Below are 23,898 nucleotides of genomic sequence, written 5' to 3'. Positions count from 1 at the left end.
TGCAGTGATATAGTCAAATTTTCAGTTCAGTGGTATGCTTATCTAAAATTGGGCATTTTTTCATAGTTTCCCCTTCTAGCTCTCAGTTCCAGAATTGACTAGTGAAGCAATTTGTCAGGGAAAACATCAAGAATGAGGATCTAAACTACAAAGTACAATTTTAATTATGTAAACTAAACCCTAAGGGGTTTTAAGGACTATTGTCCACGGTCAGGAAGGGCATCCACTCGGGGCACCATTTGATAGATTAGGAGAACCCGAGCATAAAACAAGAAAAAAAAATTTACCCACACCTCGTTCTGAACAGCGTACCTGGAGCGGATACGAGCAGTGAATCACGAAATAGTGGACAAGGTGCTGCAGGTAAACTACGAGGAGCACGACGAGAATTCCACCACCTTCGACACCAATTCCACCAATACCAACGCCTGCTACCTGCCGGAGAAGCGCCTGGCTCCTCTGTTCCACCAGCAGACACTCCTCCTCCTCCTCCTAAAGACACTACCACAGTCCCTGGAGGAGGTGGAGGAGGCCACGTGGAATCCAGAGATCACCGACTACATCTTCAGACCAGAGAGTGAGTCACGGAGCACGCACGGGCGGCGGGGTGAGGGCATGAGTGAGTTGCGGGGTGAACGGAAGGCGAGGTGAGGGGATGAGTGATTCACGGGGCATGTGGATGTCATTACTTGTGGTCTTCACGCATCAATTCCTGACAACGACCTGAGCGAACTGTAACTCAGCTCAGGTTATCAGCATTGAATCGTCGGTCAGCACGGATACTACAAGTGGGTGGTTTAGTGGTGATGGCGTAGCAATAGTTCACTACTAAACAAAACGTATCAATATTATGAAGATACATACATTTCATTATTCTGTCTCTATTCTTGACAACTCCTACAATTAAGGTCTCCCCCCCCCCTATTCCGAAGCACTTAGAGCATTCATAGAGACCACAAATCAAAAGCTAGAAATAGTTGAAAGCTTCTCGGACTTTTATTTTTCCTTCCTTAAACTCTTTCACATCTGGACAATTTTCTACCATGATCAACTTTTCAGTCATTTTTGCATTACAATTTCTTAAAGCTACGTTGCCTAGAACAAAAAATTCACTTAATTTGTACTTTTTTTCCTTACCCTTTTTCTAGAGCTCTGAATTCTCAAGTCTGACCATAGTGGTAAAGTGTTTAAACTACCAGTAGAACCATGAAAACACCGTTGACAACCTCCTCTACTCTCACTACGGGCTATCAAAAGTGGTCGAGTTGAAAAGCTGAGAAATATACGAAAATTATGCATTAAGAGAGCATCACCTGATTGGGTATGATAATTAACGTTTTTTTTTTCTCTCCCACCTTTCCTCCTCACCTGACAAAGAGCGGGCTGTCTTCGACGTGTATAGCTGCAGGCAGTGTTACGCCTTTGACGCCAGCGGGGTGTGTCGTGAGGTGTTCTTCTGTAAGAATGGCGAAGATATGTTCTCAAGTCGTCGTCGCAACTATGGATGACCTACCATGCCCTGGCCACCCTCCTCCTGTGTAAGGGCGGTGGTGGTGGTGTGCTGAGGGTGGAAGGTACAGAAATGGTAAACAGTGCAGGACGTGTGGATTCTAAAGTCCTCTGTTCTCCTTGATTGTAATCTTAACATGTGATACGAGTATATTAATACAATTTGTAGTTTCACTTTAAATATATTTAAATTATTTGATTGTATGAACACACACACACACCGCGTAGTGTAGTGGTTAGCACGCTCGACTCACAATCGAGAGGGCCGGGTTCGAGTCCCGGTAAGCGGCGAGGCAAATGGGTAAGCCTCTTTATGTGTGGCCCCTGTTCACCTAGCAGTAAATAGGTACGGGATGTAACTCGAGGGGTTGTGGCCTCGCTTTCCCGGTGTGTTGTGTGTTGATGTGATCTCAGTCCTACCCGAAGATCGGTCTATGAGCTCTGAGCTCGCTCCGTAATGGGGAAGACTGTCTGGGTGACCAGCAGGCGACCGAAGTGAATTACACACACACACACACAGGCAGTCACCTGTTAATCAACTAGACAAACTGTTATTTAACCTCGCTGACTGAAACATAGCCCCATCACACATAATAAACAATATGCCTCACCACGGTGTTTGGAAACGCTTACCTGGTACGGGGAGCAGTGTGGCCCATCCAAGTGAGAGCTAGAGAGGACACACAAAGGGATGGGAGTGAGGAATGAGAGTCAGATGTCAGTACTTGTTTATTGTCCGGGTACACGACGCACAGCTGTACGACGGAGTGGAGTGTCTCGCTCAGGGGGTCTAAGAATGAGGGGCCGCGCCGACAAGGGAAGCACGCACGGGACTGCTTCACAAACTCTCTAAAACATTCCAGAGTTCTTCCAGACCGTTCCCAACAACTGCCAGCTGGAAACTCCAAGCCCTACATTACATTAATTTTCCTTTCAAGACGTTTAATGGGGAAGTCCACGGGCCAGGTGAGAAGGCCGCTGATGGCCAGGTGTGTGGGAGATTGAATGAATAGCTGCCTTGGTGAGCCGGGTGGTGGTTGGTCGAGCGAGGACCTAACACGAAAACTATGCCCAGCTCGACTAGCCGCCACTCAGCTGGTCCACAACGTTTGCCGCCTGACAGGAATTTACCAGAAAAGTGCCAGCCAATCACGTGCGCGCTCTGCTTGCCCGTAGCCAACCATGTGCGCGCTCGGTTTGCCCAGAGCCATTGGCGTGCGCGCTCGGCTTGCCCGGTCGGCGCCTCATCTCTAAGGAACAAACACGAGGCAGCGCTAGAAAGTCGTAGCTATGAAAAAGTAAGTAGAAAAATATTTCGCTAGAGATGACAACAAGGATACCCTCTCTGGCAACATTATTACAAATAACATTTTTTGATTACACTACATGATTGTGATACACTCGAACACACAATTGGCACAGCAAGGGTTAAACTTTTTTTTTCTTTTTTTATAATAATATGGTTTGTTTCCTACACTACCGCGCCGCCGTCCTCCTCCACACTCGACAATTAGGGACAAAAACTTGCTTCCTTTGACTTTTCGGTGTGATTATGAACGCCTTGGAGTGAATGCAACATCCTGCCTGGAGTACGCGTGAAGGCCAGAATGGCGAGTCTGCCGCCCCCCCCCTCCCCCCTGGTTAGTGATGCCTTGTTGGTTTGGGTTACACTTTTTTGGGACAGTTCAAGTGCACTAGGTGAAGCCTCGTGGTGGTGACGTGGTGGTAGTACTAGTGGTGATGGGTGGTGATGGTGGTGGTGGTGGTGGTGGAGGAGGACGAAGGCGCCGCTACGATAACCCCGCCGAGGGCCGCCTCACAGCCCCGCCACATAACAATGACACGAACACCAGCAACAAGATGGCCGCCACACCATCCCTCACATAATTGTTTTTTGTAGCATTTTTTGTCACATTTATGTCCAGCGAAACAGGACACACACAAACATCTTTTTTTTTTTTTTTTCATTTTTTTATATACTATATATAGTAATCCCCGCCATCACTGTATTTTATTTTTTTAAGCTAAACAACAGCCTCGCGCGCCCACGAAGGTATGTATGTATGTATGTATGTATGTATGTATGTATGTATGTCAGTCGACGAATAGTATTTATATATATGTATATTTTTTTATTTTTTTTTACCCATTGACGCAACTATACAAATATTCATACAAGCCCTTTGAAATAACATATATCCATGCGGTATGTGAAATAACAATGTACATTTAATGGGAATGAGAGTATTTTTATCACACCGTACAAATTGTTGAGGACCAACGGAGGAGCTGTTCCCTTGGGGAGGGGGAAGGGAAGGGGACGGGAGGGGAGGGGAGAGGAGAGGGGTAGTGGAAGGGAAGGGTGGGGACAGGGGAGAGACACTTGCGACGTTACATACGTCAAGAACACGGAGAGGGAAAACATAAAGATTATATGCTATCAAAACTGAAATTAAGAAAATGTTGAAAACTCTCACGCATAGAACTACAGATAAATCAACAAATAAACTGATAACATATACAATAAAAAAAAATAATGAAACAAAATAGGACAGGAAAAGGATCACAGAAATTTCACTGCCACTGAAACAAGAAGAAAAAAAAAAAAAAGACAAAAGGAAAGCGGGAAGTAATACATAAAACAGCATATGAGGAAACTGTAGCTAGAACGACCAGAGAGAGAGAGAGAGAGAGAGAGAGAGAGAGAGAGAGAGAGAGAGAGAGAGAGAGATGAATGGACACACGAATACCATTTTCACACACACACACACACACACACACACACACACACACACACACACACACACACATATATATATATATATATATATATATATATATATATATATATATATATATATATATATATATATATATATATTCAATTTATGTACTGTCGGGGTTGTATATAATATTTAAATTTATCTTGATTAACAGATTAATTCAAAATTTGAATTTCCAAGTATAAATCTGGAAAAAAAAAATGTCAATCTTGAAAAAGAGTAAATATTCTTAAAATTACAGTCAGTTCAAAATTTACACTTCTTTGGTATACTGACATGCTCTCATGGAATGTGCGTTCTTATTTATAAATGACACTCACCTGTTTAATTGGAAGGAGAGAGAGAGAGAGAGAGAGAGAGAGAGAGAGAGAGAGAGAGAGAGAGAGAGAGAGAGAGAGAGAGAGAGAGATCGGTGTCAAATAACAGGTGAAACGAGAGATAGAAATAACAAAGAATTTGACATGCCAAAATAGAACGAAGATGATGTAAAGATGGATTGCAAAAAACAAAAGAAAAAAAAAGAAAAAAGAAATAACAAGGGAGACTATAACAAATAAATTAAGAGTAGGAAGGGGACACAGCGCCCTCCTAGCAGGCACCAAACACCCACAGGCCGCCAGACACCCAATGTGACGCACAGACAGAACCTCCGGGAGCAGGGTAGGGTAGGGCGGGGCGGGGCGGGGCGGGGCAGACGGGGGAAGGGGAGTGAGGAGTCCTGCCCCGTCCCACCCTGCCCCGCCCTGCCCGCTCCGCCCCAGTAAGAGTTAAGTCACTACAGTACTCATACATACTATGAGAATCTCCATTTTGTGTCGCCCAATCGACAGAAAGAACGGGACATGAAAATTATACACAAACATCATCATTATCGTCATCATCATTAATATTATTATTATCATGGTTTTATATAATTGTTTGTTGGGGAGAGGGGAAACGTGTCTCTCTCTCTCTCTCTCTCTCTCTCTCTCTCTCTCTCTCTCTCTCTCTCTCTCACACACCATGTAGTGTAGTGGTTGGCACACTCGGCTCACAACCGAAAAGGCCTGGGTTCGAGTCCTGGGCGCGGCGAGGCAAATGGGCAAGCCTCTTAATGTATAGCCCCTGTTCACCTAGCAGCAAGTAGGTATGGGATGCAACTCGAGGGGTTGTGACCTCACTTTCCTGGTGTGTGGAGTGTTCTGTGGTCTCAATCCTACCCGAAGATTGGTCTATGAGCTCTGAGCTCACTCCATAATGGGAAAGGTTGGCTGGATGACCAGCAGGCGACCGTGGTGAATTACACACACACACACACACACACACACACACACACACACACACACACACACACACACACACACACACACACACACACACACATTTCCCCTCCCCCCACATCACTCTTCAGTGCACACGAAGGATGGCTAAAGAAAGTTTCAATAACACATTTCTTCACTGCTTTCTAGTAGGTTGCACAGTGTCGTTGTTCACCTCCAGACGCGGGAGCTGAGTTCAGTGGAGGAGGGCGAGTGGAGTGAATGCAACCGCCGAACGAACTCCACTTCTCACAAGAAACCGGATTCCGTCCCTCTCTCCTAGATGGTGTGCTGCTCTTCGTTTTCAAAAGGACGCGGAGTGGGGACTGTCCCTGAGTGCAAGAATATGATGAGAGAGCCAGCAGACCAACCCAGCGTACAGGTCATTGCTCATTGACGTGACCGGAGTCATGCTGAGTCTGATGCCAGCTGTCAGTTGCTGTCAAAATGACTCCATGGAAAACGAGCATGAATGAATGCAAAAAAGCGACACCTCTACTGTCATGTATCTGCCTCTGACACTGTGTAACGCTTTCAACACGGTAAAAATGAGATCTGTCGGATTGAACGACAAAGGTACACGACTCTAACTGGAAGAAAGCCTGTAAATACTGTAGCTCAGTAATATCTAGATGATGAAATGCATATGAAATATCACAAAGAAGATATCGGTAGGAAGAAATCAAAGTTCGACGTGGAAAAGTACCTCGAACCTTCAAAAACCAGATCTTGAGAACATGAGGAGGAGCAGCACAGGTTGACAAGATGCCTGGCGCCACCCACAGGCCACAGGCCAACAATGCACGGGGCTACATGGGTCTGCCACACTTGGGACACCACACAACTGGAGCCCCGCTGAAGGCAAGCGAGACACTACTGCCCCCAACACTCAACAAGCACTCAGTCCGACAACCAACGCTAGAGTGAGCCGAATATTCAGTCCCTTTGAAATTATTTCTTATTGCATGGTTCTGTTACTCAACCTGGCTGATGCTGGAATCATTGCCACTAACACTGCCCCAGTACAGTGAGGCTTGCCCAGTTGCTGTTATCGCCCCCATCACAGCCCCACCACGTCCTGGCAACACGCTGTGAGCTTGGTGCGTGTGGCAGCAGTGCGGTGTGGAAGAGTAAGCGTTGGAGCAGGAGCACACAGCCCACTGGAGTGCTTGGGTCACCTTCTGCGGGGGTGGGGGGGAGGCGGAGAGACGACCGTGGCAGGAGGAGAAGGTAGAGGAGGAAGTGCTGGAAAACAAGGGACAGAAGGAGAGTTGGATGGGGAGGGAGCCGACCCGTTATGGAGGAACACAGCACTGCACCAACATGAAAGTGACGAACCACAGAGTCACACCCAAAGAGGAAAAATTCGCGCACAAAACAGAACTTCGACTGACCTTGATTCACCTTTTTGCTCTGTCAATCCACGTTGGAAAGGAAGTTCAAACCAATTTCTATTCATTTTACTTTTCTGAATGTGTGTGACGTTTCTTCTCGTCCACAACACAGGGAACTAAAAGCAAGTTACTTCCATTTAATATATTTTTCTTTCCCATGACGACGTAGAAAAAATGTACTTTATTGTCGTATTGTCTTCCTGTTTTGGTCATTCTGGACTAAATCAATCAAACCTATTCATCTGTCCCTCCCTCCCTCCCTCCCTCCCACCTACAATCCCTCCCTCCCATCCCTGCTTCCCTCCCTCCCATGTTCCCTCCCTCACTATATATTTTCTAGACAATAAGCGTATTATTTTCACAGCTTTTCGCATTATACACACTTTTTTTTAGTTCCAGGAAACTTCATCTACAAAGGGCGGAAGTCGTCACCTGAACAAGTCTAGTCTGAGTTTGTGTCGGAAGTTTACATCTTTTTAAGTCTTTGTGTGTACAGGTTTTGAGACGAGTGGGCAAAAAAAAGTACTAGTATCAAGCATCCAATGATTGAACTGTCATAGTAGTAGTATACATAACAGTGCATACTATCTACTCAATATTTAAGCTGTAAAAATTTCTTAGGTTTGTAGAAATTCTCTGCCTTTTAAAATTTCTTCTAACTTGTAGCTGTCACAAATGACACTGAGGAGATAGTCTGTGTTTGTGTGAGCTAGTTCCTGTAGTCAGTGGTAGTGATAGTGACCATACTAAAACTATACACTACCTATGTATGCTTCAAAAGTGGGTTGAAGTGGCTTAATAAAAAACTTTATGCCTTTTTTATCTTATTGTACGTCAGTTGTAGTATTATTGTCTGTTTGGACTGTTTGGTGTTGCTGGTCGAGGTATTGTGATCACCTCGCCCTGGGCCTAACCTGTGTGTGTGTGTGTCTGTGAGAAACTGAAAGGAGGTTCTGCCATTTAATTCCTTATGTACTGTTACGCAGTTGTCTGTTTGTCACTTGTTCACCTTACACATTAGCACATTTGTCTGATCTAAACTTAAAGGGTTTGTCTGCTTCTCATTATGCTTCAGGTTACCAGGTCATCAGTTCACTGCAGCAAGTTCATCTAGACAGGTGTGCTGCCATGTGCAAGAGACACCTGCACTATGACACACACACACACACACACACACACACACACACACACACACACACACACACATAGATACACATACAAAATACACACAAACACATACAGGCATGCAGACAACACACACACATGACATGGCGAAGGAAAGAGCAGAGTATCACAGAGAAATAAGAGTAACAAGTAACGGCTGGCATCTGCTTCTTAAGAGACAGATTCCATGACCTCCTCCGGACACCTGGTGACCTAACATTTCTGTGATATGAGGTCACGGAGTATCAGGTTACATGGGGTACATAACATTCCACCTGAGGTCACACCCACACCCAAATACACACTTACACACACACACACACACACACACACACACACACACACACACACACACACACACACACACACACACACACACACACACACAGACATGCAGACACATACAAACATGACCAACTCAAAAAAGTGGTCTTCTCTGTTCTATCTTTACATTAACCTGTTCCTCTCCACAAGCAGGTGAGAAAAGGATCTCCTCTATTATGTCCTATGTTGTTGTCCCTTTTGAGGACACTCTAAGGCTGCCCGGAAACTGTACGACTCCCACTCGCTGCCCCAGAAGTAGAAACAATGTCAACCTTACACTGAGACTGAGGCAGGTGAGGATTTGCCAGATGAAGTGAGTTGCCAAGTAGTGGCCAACAGTGCAACATGATAATGCTCTTCTGTAGATCGACCTCCCAGTGCCTTCATGACTGACAACTACTGGTGATGGTAGTGGTGGTGGTGGTGGTGGTGGTGGTGGTGGTGGTGGTGGTTAGGTGCAGCAGGAAGAGGAAGAGGAGGGGAAGAAGGACCCGGCGCTATAGCCCATAGTCAAACGACTCCCACTCGCTGAACTTGGAGTCTTGCTTCTGGAGTCGCTGCTGACAAGCCTCCAAATAAGAGTCATTGATCCGGTACATGCCTGAGTTGGCTTGGAACATGAGGGTCTCCAGAATCCTTTCATTCTTGATGGCTTTACTTGGTAATACAATCTGCCAGGGAAGGAAAGAGTTAACCCAGAGCACCAGGAAGGCAAGAAAGCAAAGGTACTGGGGAACTGCTTTAAAAATGTTAGTCAAAATATCTACTTGATTAGAAGCTGAATAACAAGCAAAAAAATGCAAAATACCCATTAGGTGTTAGTGAACCCAAAGCAATGCAAGGTTTGGTTTTTAATAAACCCTGATACAAGACCCAACTGAGTGAATATCACATAAGGAAAGATCAAACAGAGGGGGTAAGTACAGTATCCCATACATCTCTTCACTAAGCATTACATAAATTTTTGTCCACAGTTACACCCTATGAGGTTACAGATGGAAAAGGTGCATTATAGAGAGATGTCATATATTCTACCTGATCATTTTAGTAGTAATTACCCTGAGCTTCTCATTGTTGACCCATTACCTATCATCAACTCAAAATTCCCCTACCCATCTGCTAACTCTTTTTTTGCTGCTTACAATTCAGAGTGGGCAACTAACTTCCAATATGAAAGCTTCTTACAATCTACATACAGGCAACCCCCGCTTAACAGAGGTTCACACAACGAAATTACGCTACAACGAAGGTTTCATTTTACTACCATCTGCTCGTTTAACAAACACTAAACTCGCTTTAACAAAATTTTATCCAGGTAATTTTTTCCAAGTTTGAAAGCACCGCCGTATCACGCAAGCCGACAGGCTTTTGAATACACCAGCACCTCTCATGGACAACACACGCACCACTCACTCCCCCTGTTCAAAACAATAACAGCGTCAGCAGCAGCTCGTCTTTCCTTGCTCAACTTACCACCAAAACACCCTGCAATGTCGCCTAGCGTTGCTATGAAGACCAGGAGGTCTCTTACTCTCGAAGTGAAGCTGGATATTATTCACAGACACAAGAGGCGAGAAAACTAATAGCATTGCTCGCCACCATCTTGACTCCATCTACTGTCTCTACTATTTTCAAGTCAGCAGACTCTATTAAGAAGGCTGGTGAGACCGTATCTTCCTTGCAAGTTAAAAGAATCAGCTGAACTCGTGACTCTACAATGGATAAAATGGAAAGCCTTGTGGAAATGTGGTACATAAGTTTTGTATGCGGTACAATGATGTGTCCTTTGTTTACATTCCACAGGTTGCCGGTTAGTGTCTTTCCCGTTTCACTCTTCCTCCCTTCATAAATTTAAGATCATCAACATTATAAAGTTACGTACATACATACATTAGTGTACATTATAATGACTTAAATTAAACTGCCTAAATGTTTAACTTCATAATCTTTACTTTCATTAAACCTTTCACTGTACTATGACGCACTCTTTCTTTGTTTACTCTCAATTGAAGTTCAAGTCAGGGGTTAAAATTGTTATAATCGGTTCGCTTAACGAAGTTTCGCTTAACGAAGGGTTTTTAGGAACGTAACCCCTTCGTTAAGCGGGGGTTGCCTGTACTTTAGTGCGACTCTATTGACCATTACTTTAGTACCATCACCCAATACATACCACATTCTCACTCTCACCTTGATGAGATCCTGAGGGGAGATCCTGTACAGCTTCAGCTCCCTGGTCAGCCTCTCCATGATGCAGCGGAACTCCACACGAGAGTCAGCCTTGGACGCACCCTTCACCTTGACACGGTTCTTGGCCCATGCCAGCATCGCCTCAAACTTGGTGATCTCGGCCACTTCCAGGTTTCTGGCCATCATCATGTTCACCATAGATTCAGACAGTTGGAGGAAGTCTGCTGACTGGAACACCTGCAGAGAAGAAACATTATTAATAAGGATATCCAATTGCTGTCTTAGCCAGATAAGATGCAAAAACATCAATCCTGTAGTTAGGTAGGTAGACCTAAAGGCACCTGACATCAACTGCACTATGTTTCTTTACAGCTTGTGAGTGAAAAATGAAGTTGAATGAAAGACAGTTCAATTATTTGATGAAGGATATGAGAACATAAGAAAATAAGTGAAGCTGCTAGAAGCTGTCAAGCATACACATAGTAAACCCTGAATGAAACAACCATAAATTTGTGTAATCTTGTTTGAAAGCTCCATAATGATTATTGAGAGTGTTCCATTCATCCACAACTTTACTTGAGAACCAGTTAGAGGCATACAAAGTTTCCACAGTGTCTGGCTCTGAAAATCATAATCAGTTAACAGTTCTGGCACTCACCTGCACAGCACGAGTCTCCACAAAGGCAAGGATCATGTTGACCAGCTCTGAGGCTGAGGTGTAGCGCCAGTAGTAGTTTTCAAGGCTGCTCAGCATGTTACACACCTGTAGGAGAGCACTTGTTTCAACACACAGTAGTAGCAATATCCAGTGTAGCCCAAGGGACAAAATTAGATATATGTATAAAAAGATACCTTTCTGTTCCCTTTCTTCTACTAGTAAAAATACTCTATTTCTTACTTTTTACACTTATAGGCACTATTTATGATGTTTCTTAACCAAAGTGGCCACTCTTAAAACTGCTCCGTGTATCAACACTTAGAGATAAAAAATAAGATGTGTGGAGTCTTTAGGGCCAGATACACAAGAAACAGTGGTACAGTGGAACCATGCGTGCTTTGGGGTCCGAGGGGTCTACAAGCGCACAGGTTCGAATCCTGTCCACGGTCCGAGTGTAGGTTGGGCTTCCTCACTCGGGGCAACGGCTTCCTAGCAGATGGGCTTTAAGACAGGAGATACCCTAAAAAGTATCCCCTTTAGCCCATAAATTCCCATGAAAAGCCCACATGGTATAAATAAAAAAAAATTTAAAAACACAACAAATATGCAACACTCACACTACAAACTCGATCCCTCTCCTACTCTATTTCCTTCCACCCATTTCTCCCTACTTACATACACACACACATATAGAGTAAAAGAGAGCAAACACACATGGTATAATGCTATGTGTGCAGCAAGAAATGAATATGTTAAGGTGAGGAAGGAAGAGGAAAGGAACTATGAAAAGGACATTGTCGAAAAATGTAAGGAGCAACCGAAATTGTTCTACAGATTCATAAATGGAAAAATAAGGCAAAGAGAAACAATATAAAGGTTAAAAGGAGAGAACAGGAAAGTGGAAGACCCAAAAAGTATGGCAGAACTATTAAATAGTAAATTTCAGGAGGACTTTACTAAGGAATCCAAATTTGAAAGGCAACAGAGTAATTGAGAGCCCATCTGTATGAAAGACATTAAAGTAACCAAGCTTGAAATAAAAGAGTTAATGAAGATATTGGATGAAGAGAAGGCAATGGGACCAGATGAAGTCTCAGGCAGACTACTGAAAGAATGTAGGGAAGAACTAACAAGTCCTATATACAACATCATAAAATGCTCAATAGAAAATGGAACAGTACCAGTAGAATGGAAAAGAGCTGAGGTGGTTTCCATATATAAGAGCGGAAGGAAGAAACTTTAAATTACAGAACGGTATCACTAACTAGTGTAATATGCAAGATGTGTGAAAGAGTAATAAAGAAACAATGGATCGAGTTCCTTGAAGATAACAAATTATTATCAAATAGCCAATTTGGTTTTAGAAAAGGGCAGTCGTGTGTAACAAATTTACTGAGTTTCTACGTACTCTAGAATAGTTGATAGAGTACAAGAGAGAGGGGGATGGGTTGACTGTATTTATTTGGATTTAAAAAAAGTGTTTGATAAAGTGCCACATGCAAGATTACTGTGGAAATTAGAGAAGTGTGGCTTAAAAGGAAGCACATTGAGATAGATGGAAAATTACTTGAGGGGGAGAGAAATAAGGACAGTAGTTAAAGATATGAAGTCCAAGTGGAGAGCAGTAGACAGTGGAGTGCCACAGGGGTCAGTATTGGCACTAATACTTTTTCTCATATACATAAACGACATGCCTGAAGGAGTGAACAGCTACATAAATCTGTTTGCGGATGATGCAAAACTGTGCAGAGTTATAAAGCAAAAAGAGGATTGTGAAATACTGCAGGAAGACCTAAATAAGATCTGGATATGGAGTAAAAAGTGGGAGATGGAATTCAATGTGGACAAAAGCCATGTCATGGAAATGGAAAAGTGTGAAAGACGACCCGTGGGAATTTATAAGATGGGAGATGGAATAGAACTAGAGAAAGTAAAAAGGAAAAGGACTTAGGAGTGACAATGGAAGATAACAATCAACCGGTAAGCCATATTGATAGAATTTTCAGAGACATATAATTTGCTAAGGAATATTGGATTAGCATTTCACTACATGGACAAAGAAATGATGAAGAAATTGATAAGTACTATAATAAGACCCAGCTTGAAATATGCAGGAGTAGTGTGTATCCCCATAAAAAGAAACACATAAAGAAGTTGGAGAGACTATAAAAAACAGCCACAAGAATGGTTCCAGAATTTGAAGGGATGACTTATGAGGAGAGACTAAAGGCTATGGATCTACCAACTCTGGAACAGAGAAGGGAGAGAGGGCATCTGATACAGGTTTATAAATTGATCAACGGAATGGACCAAGTAAATAATGAGAAACTGATCCTGAGAGAAGAATATAACATTCGAAGCACAAGATCGCATAGTAAAAAGCTGAGGAAGGAAAGATGTCTGAGAGATGTTAAAAAATATAGTTTCTCGCAAAGATGTGTCGAGACATGGAACAGTTTGAGTGAAGAAGTGGTGTCAACAATAGTTTTAAAGAAAAATTGGATAAGTGTAGATATGGAGACGAGTGTGCATAGTTTTAAAGAAAAATTGGATAAGTGTAGATATGGAGACGGGGCCACACAAGCGTAAAGCCCAGGCCCTATAAAACTACAACAAAGTAAATACAACTAGGTAAATACACACACACACACACACACACACACACACACACACACACACACACACACACACACACACACACACACACACACACACAACACACAACTTCACTACTTAAGAGAGTGTCAAATATTGAATGTAAACTAGATAAACTGATAAAGGAGAAGATGGAAATGAAAGAGAATAAAGAACAGGAAATGGAGTTTATAAGACTGAGAGAAAGGATAAGAAAAGTGGAAGAAAATGAAGCTAGGCTAAGAGCGGAAAACGAAGAACTAAAAAAGGAAGTAGCTAACTACAAGAAGCAGATGGAAGAAGGACTCGGTAAAGCCGAGAAAGAAAAGGAGAAGCTGAAAGATCTAGTAAACAAGGAAGAGGAAAGAGTACAGAACGTGATTAAAAAAGAAGTACAAGCATGGAGAGTCCAAGATAAGAAAGATAAGGCTGATTTTCAGGAGGTGATTCAAGAACAACTTAAAGAAAAAGAAGAAAATATGACAAACAAAATGATAGGAGTCCTCAAGACAAAAGAAAATCTAGTTAGAGAAATTGCAGAAAAAAAAAAAAGTGTAGTCGTATTTGGAATAAAAGAAAAAAATATAAAATATAGACCAAAAAGAGAAAAAGAAGAAATGAAATCAGTCAAAGACCTACTGAAGAATCTTAATGACGAAGATAGGCAGAACTTGGAAGAGGAAGTAGAAGAAATAAACAGAATGGGACCATATCAAGAAGGAAAAACGAGACCAATTAAAATATTACTAAAATCACAAGCAGCAACAGAAGAAATATTATATAGAACAACAAAACTTAGAGAAACAGAAGGCTGCAAGGATATCTATATAAAGAAAAATAGAAATGAGGAAGAAAGGAAGAGATACAATGAACTGGCAGCAGCAGTAAGGAAAAGAATAATGAAAGGTCAGAAGAGGAGAAGAAGGCATTTTTGGAGAATTCTAGGAGACAGGATAAGGAAATGGTATATAAACGAGAAGGAAGAGAAAAAAGTGGAACAAGTTTAACTAAAAATGATAAAGGCAAAAGACTAAAAATGATGTATACGAACATAGACGGGTTTTATCAAGTAAATTAGAATTAAGAGATTACATAAGGAAAGAAAATCCAGATATTGTATGCCTGGCTGAAACAAAACTAAATGAGGAAATCAAAATAGTCTTGGATAATAGGTATAATGTATGGAGAAGAGACAGAGTGGGTAAAGGAGGAGGAGGAGTCATGATAATGTTAAGGAAGGAGATAGTGATCAATCAAGTGGAATGTGGGAAGGAAAAGCAGAAGTATTGTATATTAAGATGCATATTAATAAAAAGAGATAACAATCATTGTAACATATGTGCCACCAAAACAAATTCATGGACCAATCAAGAATATAAAGACATGATAGATGACACAATAAGGAGTCTAATGAGAATCGTTAAAGAAAGGAGAAAAGTGATATTAGTAGGAGATTTCAACTGTAAAGAAGTGGACTGGGAAAATTATGAAAGTGGTATGGGGGAAGAAGCCTGGGGAGAAAGATTCTTAAACCTAATGATAGACAATATGATGGACCAGAGAGTAAAGGAATGCACAAGATTCAGAGGAAACGACGAGCCGGCGAGATTGGACCTAGTTTTTACAAGGGGTATACAAATGAATGACGATATAAGATATAAGTGCCCATTGGGAAAGAGTGACCATGCAATATTAGAAATAGATATAGAAGAAAGAAAGGAAGATAGAGACGATTCATACAAAGGCTGATATTGAGAATCTCAAGAACTATTTTAAAAACGTAGACTGGGAGGAGATGGAAAACTCAGAGACAATGCAAGACAAATATAACTTATTTTTGGAAATATACAAAACAGGAGTCAGGGAATATGTCCCAAAATTTAGACCAAAAGAAGAAGGAAAGAAAGATTGGTTTAATGCAAGGTGTGCTAGGGCAAAGGAGAAAAGAGATGGAGCATGGAAAAGGTGGAGGAGAAATAGGAATCCAACAAACAAGGAAAACTTCAAGGCAGCGAGAAATGAATATGTTAAGGTGAGGAAGGAAGAGGAAAAGAACTTGAAAAGATATTGTCGAAAAATGTAAGGAGCAACCAAAATTGTTCTATAGATTCATAAATGGAAAAATTAGGCAAAAGAAACAATAGAAAGGTTAAAAGGAGAGAACGGGATGGTGGAAGACCCAAAAAGTATGGCAGAACTATTAAATAAAAATTCCAGGAGGTCTTTACTAAAGAATCCAAATTTGAGAGGCCACAGGGTAATAGAGACAATCTATATGAAAGAGATTAAAGTAACCAAGCTTGAAATAAAAGAGTTAATGAAGGAACTGGATGAAGAGAAGGCAATGGGACCGGATGAAGTCTCAGGCAGAATACTGAAAGAATGTAGGGAAGAACTAGCAAGTCCTATATACAACATCATAAAATGCTCAATAGAAAATGGAACAGTGCCAGTAGAATGGAAAAGAGCTGAGGTGGTTCCCATATATAAGAGTGGAAGGAAAGAAGAACCTTTAAATTACAGACCGGTATCACTAACTAGTGTAATATGCAAGATGTGTGAAAGAATAATAAAGAAACAATGGATCGAGTTCCTTGAAGACAACAAATTAATATCAAATAGCCAATTTGGTTTTAGAAAAGGACAGTCTTGTGTAACTAATTTATTGAGTTTCTATTCTAGAATAGTTGATAGAGTACAAGAGAGAGAGGGATGGGTTGACTGCATCTACTTGGATTTAAAAAAGGCGTTTGACAAAGTGCCACACGCAAGATTACTGTGGAAGTTAGAGGAGAAGGGTGGCTTAAAAGGAAGCACATTGAGATGGATAGAAAATTATTTGAGGGGGAGAGAAATAAGGACGGTAGTTAAAGATATGAAGTCCAAGTGGAGAGCAGTAGAAAGCGGAGTGCCACAGGGGTCAGTATTGGCACCAATACTTTTCCTCATTTATATTAACGACATGCCAGAAGGAGTGAACAGCTACATAAATTTGTTTGCGGATGATACGAAACTGTGCAGAGTTATAAAGCAAAAGGAGGATTGTGAAATACTGCAAGAAGACCTAAATAAGATCTGGGAATGGAGTAAGAAGTGGAAATGGAATTCAATGTGAACAAAAGCCATGTCATGGAAATGGGAAAGAGTGAAAGACGACCTGTGGGAATCTATAAGATGGGAGATGGTGTAGAACTGGAGAAAGTCAAAAGGAAAAGGACTTAGGAGTGACGATGGAAGAAAACAATCAACCAGTAAGCCATATTGATAGAATTTTAGAGAAACATATAATTTGCTGAGGAATATTGGAGTAGCATTTCACTACATGGACAAAGAAATGATGAAGAAATTGATAAATACTATAATAAGACCTAGATTGGAATATGCAGGAGTAGTGTGGACCCCTCATAAAAAGAAACACATAAGAAAATTGGAGAGGCTACAAAAAATGGCTACAAGAATGGTCCCAGAACTTGAAGGGATGACATATGAGGAGAGACTAAAGGCTATGGATCTACCAACCTTGGAACAAAGAAGGGGAGAGAGGAGACCTGATACAAGTCTATAAATTGATCAACGGAATGGACCAAGTGGATAATGAGAAACTGATCTTGAGAGAAGAATATGACATCCGAAGCACAAGATCGCATAGTAAAAAGCTAAGAAAGGGAAGATGTCTGACAGATATTAAAAAATATAGTTTCCCACAGAGATGTATTGAGACGTGGAACAGTTTAGATGAAGAAGTAGTGTCTGCAACGAGTGTGCACACTTTTAAAGTAAGATTGGATAAGTGTAGATATGGAGACGGGGCCACACGAGCATAAAGCCCAGGCCCTGTAAAACTACAACTAGGTAAATACAACTAGGTAAATACACACACACACACACACACTGGGACACTCCATTCCCTACCTCTATTTTCTTTTCATCTTTTACCCATTGTCCTCCACACATGCCCACTCCAACTCCACTCACCACTTCAATACGGAGGAACTGCTTGGCGTGGTGGAAGCAGGCCTGGAGGAGTTCTGGGAGGTCATAATGCTCAGCAGCACAGATGAGGCCAGGGATGGAAGTACAGGTCAGAGGACAGGACCCAGTGTGAAGGTAGTCCAGCAGGATCCTCAGTGTCTCAGGCTCAAATTCGATGATGGTGAACTGCCGAGTGACATTAGGTTAGGCTGGGTGACGGTGAGAAAGGGAAAGGAAAAGTTATTGAGAGAGCTGTGAGTGGCTGTCTGGAGTGGCAAGGAAGGAGTAGTGAGTTGTTGATTTTCATGTTGAGTCACTAGTTTGGTGATGTCTTGGTTTTGTGTCGGAATAGGTCTGGTTTCGTAGTTTGGTCAGGTCAAATTTTCTAGTTCAAATTGTCTAGTATACAAGACATTTATATTAAGTTTTGAAGTTTTGTAGTATAGACTTAGGTTAAGTTTTTCAGGGTTGGAGATGTTTTGGTTAAACTTTGTATTATGTATAGGATAAACCTGAGATTAATTTTTTGTTGAGTTTTACTGTAACAGGAATTTTATAGTTTTATAGTATGGGAGAGGTTCAGGTCAAGGTTTAGCATACAGGAGAAGGCTTGGTTTTGTAGTGTTGGAGAGGTTAAGTGAAGTTTTACTAAAAGAGAACGTTTAGGTTAGGTTAGCTTCTACAGTATGAGAAGTTTAGATCAAGTTTAGATCAAGTATAATATAAGAGCAAATTTCAATTGAGTAATGTTGTATGAAAGAGCCTTGAAGTCTTTATATAGAAGTTTTATATAGAAGGAAGTTTCTGTAGTACAAGAAGAGATTTAGGTTAAGTTTCATGGTATAAGAGGAAGTTTAGTTTTAGTTGTTTAGCATGGATAGATGCTTAAGTCCAGAATGAAGTCTGGAAGAAGGCTTCAAGTAGGTATGTGTGTGTAGGTATGTACAGTTTTTGGTTATGGGAAAGGATGCAGTTATTTTATATCAAAGAAGTTGACATGTTTATTCTGCACAGTTATTTTCAGCTAACATGTTGCAAGGATGAAGGTGTGAACAGATCACAGTGAAAGACTTCAAGTTAGTTTGTTAGTCCATTCAAAATTATTTCAATCATCATTTCAGGGAATTAAAGTTAAGAGTTCATGGAGCTTTTCACAAGCCACTCATGAATGATGTCTGATGAACAGTTACCCATTACTCAATAAGGCAAAATGAGGTGGTCTTGTTAGGGAATCACTTCTCTCATCACATCCAGTAACTTCACTCATGAGGTCATAGAGCTCAGCCACTGATGGCTACCCATTAATCAATATGGCTACTTGGGCTGGTCCTGTTAGCCAGTTGGGAATCACTTATATCATCATATCCATTAACTTCACTCAAGAGGACTCAAGATATTTTTCTTTATCAACCTACACTTTTATGCAAGAGACATTTTACCTAAAACAATAAAACTAGGAAAAAGAAGCATAGAAATTTTTGTCCTACCCAAATGTAAGAAAAATACATAGTAGTCTTCTCCATTCTGTATTCTTTTTTATCTAAACACTATGAAAGTTATCAAATGCCACTCAAGATGTCATATATGAAAATCCAGTCCTTATTAGATAAGGAAGTTACTAGTCAAACTGTGGTGTTTGATAAGCCGAGTCACAACAATGATTGACCTCTTCAGGATGGGTTGAGATGTAGTCAGCAGGGCATGGGTGAGGGAGTGGACCCATGGCTGTGAGGAGAGGCAGGTGGGAGAAGGGAAGGAGTGACATACATTTGTCATCAGTCAGACCCACCCACAGTTATGCCAGTCTTGACACTACTGAAAATCAGTGTCAGACCAAACAGTAAAGGTCCAGTCTCTCAAAAGTATTCATAAACAGCTTGGGATGTCAAGAAAAAAAAAAACAGAGATAAAGTCAGACTAAAACAGCTGTGTTGTGAGTCTCAAAACATCATCAAAAGTGTCAACAATCTAGATCATCAAGGGAAAAAATGGTAATTGTAATGCTACATATGCAAGTTTTACAAATACTGTATGTAGGTTTAAGTTTTTAATTTACTGGTGCATTGTTTTAATAAGAGAAAGATCAAATATCAACTACACTGAAGGAAAATTAGAAAACTCTATAATTTTTACATCATTAATTTTAAATCACTGAAGTCTGTGAAACTATTGTTAGAAAAATATATTAAGTCTAAAAAATTTGGCATATAAGCTGAAGTGAGGCTGTTTCTGACTGTACGTTCCCCTGAATCATGTCCTCTTGCTTCCATACCTCATCCACTTACACACACACACACACACACACACATGACCCTTTAACTACTATGGCATACCTTTCACTTCACTATTTCAGAAAAAAAAAATGTCTGAAGATTTAAACTATTCCATTATTCACTTCTTATGTTATCAATTGTCCTTTGAAATTAGAATCCAAATTGGCAACACAACATTTTTACTCCTCAATAGTAATCAGTTGGTTAATTAAGGGCCATTTGTGTGTGTGTGTGTGTGTGTGTGTGTGTGTGTGTGTGTGTGTGTGTGTGTGTGTGTGTGTGTGTGTGTGTGTGTGTGTGTGTATTTACCTAATTGTATTTACCTAATTGTAACATACGGGAAAAGAGCTATGCTCGTGTTGTCCCGTCTCCATATCTATTAATGTCCAGCTTTTTCTTAAAATCATGAATATTCCTTGCGTTGACCACTTCCACGTCTAAACTATTCCATGCTTCCACCCTTCTATGAGGGAAGCTATATTTTTCACATCTCTCCTATAAGTGGCCATTTTAGTTTTTTCCCATGCCCTCTCGACATTCTTCCATTCCACATACACAGATCTTCCCTATCCATTTTTCCATGCCAATCATCACTCTGTATATTGCTATCAGGTCTCCCCTTTCTCTTCTGTTTTCCAGGGTTGGAAGTTGCATTCTTTTCAGTCTGTCTTCATAAGTCAAATCTCTTAAGTCAGGCACCATTTTCGTTGCAGCCCTCTGTACTTTCTCTAGTTTCCTTATGTGTTTCTTTAAGTTCGAGCCCACTGTATTGTTGCATATTCAAGCCTCGGTCTTATCATTGCAGTAATTATTTTCTTCATCATTTCTTCATCTAGATATACGAACGCCACTCTTATGTTCCTCAATAAGTTCAATACTTCTCCAATTATTTTGTTTATATGTCTCTCTGGCGATAGGTCATTGGTAATTGTCACCCCAAGGTCTTTTTCTTCATGACTGGTTTTATGTCTTCATTTCCTATCTTGTACATACTCCTGATTCTTCTTTCACTCTTGCCAAACTCTATTTTCTTGCATTTTGTCGTGTTGAACTCCATTTGCCATGTACAGCTCCATTTCCATATTCTGTCCAAGTCTTCCTGGAGTAGTTCGCAATCTTTGTCACATCTCACTTTTCTTAACAATTTTGCATCGTCTGCAAATAGGCTCACATAACTGGACACCCCATCCACCATGTCATTTATGTAGACTGCGAACATTACTGGTGCCAACACTGATCCCTGTGGAACTCCACTCTCCACCAATCCCCATTCTGATGGTCTGTCCTTAATTATTGTTCTCATTTCTCTTCCTACCAAAAGTCTTCCATCCATTTTAGTAAACTGCCATGCACTCCTCCTACCATTTCAAGTTTCCAGATCAGTCTCTGGTGTGGTACCTTATCAAAGGCCTTTTTTAAATCCAGATATATTCCATCAGCCCAACCATCTCTTTCCTGTATTACATCTATCACCCTCGAATAGTAACATATCAGGTTTGTCGTGCATGAACGCCCTTTCCTAAAACCAAATTGACACTCACAAAGTATGTCATTTTTCTCCAAGAAGTCTGTCCATCTATTCTTCACCACCCTCTCACACATCTTAGCTACCACACTTGTAAGTGACACTGGTCTATAGTTCAATGGGTCTCTCTTGTTACCTGATTTATAGATTGGGACAATGTTAGCTCTTTTCCAGTCTTGGGGCACTACGCCTTCCCTTAATGAGGCATCAATTACTTCACAAACTTTTTCTGCCAATTGCTCCTGCATTCTCTTAAAATCCATCCTGATACCCCATCAGGTCCCACAGCTTTTCTCACTTCTAAACTCCCCATCATGTTCTTGATCTCCTCCACAGTTACTTGAAACTCCTTCATAATCCCTTTCTGTTCCATTACCAGTGGTTTGTCAAAAGCAGTCTCCTTTGTGAATACCTTCCGAAAGCATCCATTCATAGCCTCTGCCATTTCCTGGGATCTTCACTGTATACTCCATTTACTTCTAAACTTTCAATACTTTCTCTATTTTTGATGTTGTTGTTCACATGTCTGTAAAAAGCCTTGGTTGGTCTTTACATTTATCAATTATATCCTTTTCTTGTTTCTTTCTTTCTTCTCTTCTAATCAACACATATTCATTTCTTGCTCTTTTGTAACTTTCCCACTGCTTAATCCGTCTTTTCCTTCTCCACCTCTTCCATGCATCCTCTTTTCTTGTTCTAGCCTTTTCACATCTATCGTTAAACCAGTCCTGCTTTCCAACTTCTCTATGTTGTCTTATTGGTACAAATTTTTCTCACCTTCTTTGTATATTTTTATAAATTCCTTCCACTTTTCATTTGCTCCTTAGCACTCTTGAATTTCATCCAATTTGTCTCTTGAAAGAATTTCTTTAGGTTTCCAAAATCTGTCTTGGCATAATTCCATCTTCCCACTTTATATTCTTCATTTCTTCTAGATTTCTCTTCGTCTATCACCTTGAACTCCAAAACTGCATGATCACTCTTTGCTAAAGGGCACTCCACCCTCATCTCCTCAATGACCATTGGCTCTGTACTAAAGACCAAGTCCAGTCTTGACGATGCTCCCTCTCCTCCAAACCTAGTATCTTCTTTGACCCACTGAGTTAACACATTTTCCATTGCCAGTGTCAATAGTGTATTTCCCATGTTGTCTCTGATCCTTCCATTGACCAGTCCTCCCAACACACCTCTTTACAATTAAAATCTCCCATCATTATAGTTCGTTCACAGCCACCCAACATTTCTTCCAGACATGTTCCTGTATCACTTATCATTTCTTCATATTCCTGTACTGACCATGCATTTGTCTTAGGTGGTACGTACACCACTATGTAGTGCCTCTTTTTCCTTCATTAGTTTCTGCTCTGATCTTTAGCACTTCTGCCTTTCCCATACCTTTTTCACTTGATCCACCTTTATATCTTTTTAACCAGCAACATCACTCCTCCTCCCATCTTACCTACTCTATTTCTTTTCCAAACGTTATATTTCCTTCTCCAACCTTCATCAGGTCTTCTCCCTCTCTCAGTTTTGTTTCAGTAAGACCCACAATATCTGGGTTCTTGTCCCTCAAGTAATCGTTGAGTTCTAAAATCCCGATATCACTCCATTTATGTTGGAATACATTACATTTCGCTCATATGTAAGTTTCTTTAGTCCTTTCTTGCTGTACTTTTCTGGGTTATGAACCACTTCCTCAGTCTCATATCCAAGATTCTCCAGAAAAACTCTTTCTTCTCTTCTTCTGTCCTCTCTTCATTTTTTTCAAAGCCTCCTTTCTCAACTCATTTAACATTTCTCTTTCCTTTTCACCGAGATCTCTTCTCAACCAAATCTTCCTTGTTGTTTCCTGCTGGGCTAGCCTCCATGACTTCTCCACCAATTCATCTACATCCTTTTGTGACTTAAGTTTGATTCTTATTGGCCTCATACCTTCTCTTGTGAACTTTCCAATTCTATGGAAGTCCTCTATTTCTTGTACTAGGTCTTTTCCTCCTCTTGCACCACATTAATGATATTATTTATCACCTTTTTATGTTTTTCTCTCTCCATTTTACTCGGTGTCTTATCCTCCTCCACACCAAATATCACCACACATCTCTTTTTGTCTACAGTTTCCCTCACCAATGTCTCATTTGACTTAATAACCTTCACCACTTTCTCAGCTATCTTCTCTT

The 23,898-nt window shown here is 41.0% G+C and overlaps 2 protein-coding genes across 3 annotated transcripts in view; one reads left to right on the top strand and one right to left on the bottom strand.

Moving 5' to 3' along the window:
- Positions 1 to 1,837, top strand: part of LOC123498827 (rho family-interacting cell polarization regulator 1-like) — a 17,310-nt gene extending 15,473 nt beyond the window's left edge. The window contains exons 4-5 of the mRNA XM_045246276.1: positions 308 to 577; positions 1,378 to 1,837. Coding sequence (XP_045102211.1) covers positions 308 to 577; positions 1,378 to 1,508 — 401 coding nt within the window. The 3' untranslated portion in view covers positions 1,509 to 1,837. The remainder of the gene's footprint in view (positions 1 to 307; positions 578 to 1,377) is intronic.
- A 6,603-nt stretch (positions 1,838 to 8,440) lies between these two features.
- LOC123498826 overlaps positions 8,441 to 23,898 on the bottom strand; it is a 111,936-nt gene continuing 96,478 nt past the window's right edge. Inside the window, exons 17-20 of one of the 2 annotated variants that reach the window (XM_045246274.1) lie at positions 17,927 to 18,109; positions 11,318 to 11,422; positions 10,660 to 10,896; positions 8,441 to 9,143 (exon numbers count right to left, since the gene is read on the bottom strand). In XM_045246274.1, the coding sequence (XP_045102209.1) occupies positions 8,970 to 9,143; positions 10,660 to 10,896; positions 11,318 to 11,422; positions 17,927 to 18,109 (699 nt within the window). In that variant the 3' untranslated portion in view covers positions 8,441 to 8,969. Of the gene's footprint in view, positions 9,144 to 10,659; positions 10,897 to 11,317; positions 11,423 to 17,926; positions 18,110 to 23,898 lie in introns of those variants that run through there. The other variant, XM_045246273.1, reaches the window with a different exon arrangement.

Source organism: Portunus trituberculatus, chromosome 48 (genome assembly GCF_017591435.1).
Source record: "Portunus trituberculatus isolate SZX2019 chromosome 48, ASM1759143v1, whole genome shotgun sequence".
NCBI lineage: Eukaryota > Metazoa > Arthropoda > Malacostraca > Decapoda > Portunidae > Portunus > Portunus trituberculatus.
The sequence above is the reverse complement of the archived record's forward strand: the minus strand, read 5'-3'. Positions and strand labels throughout refer to the sequence as shown.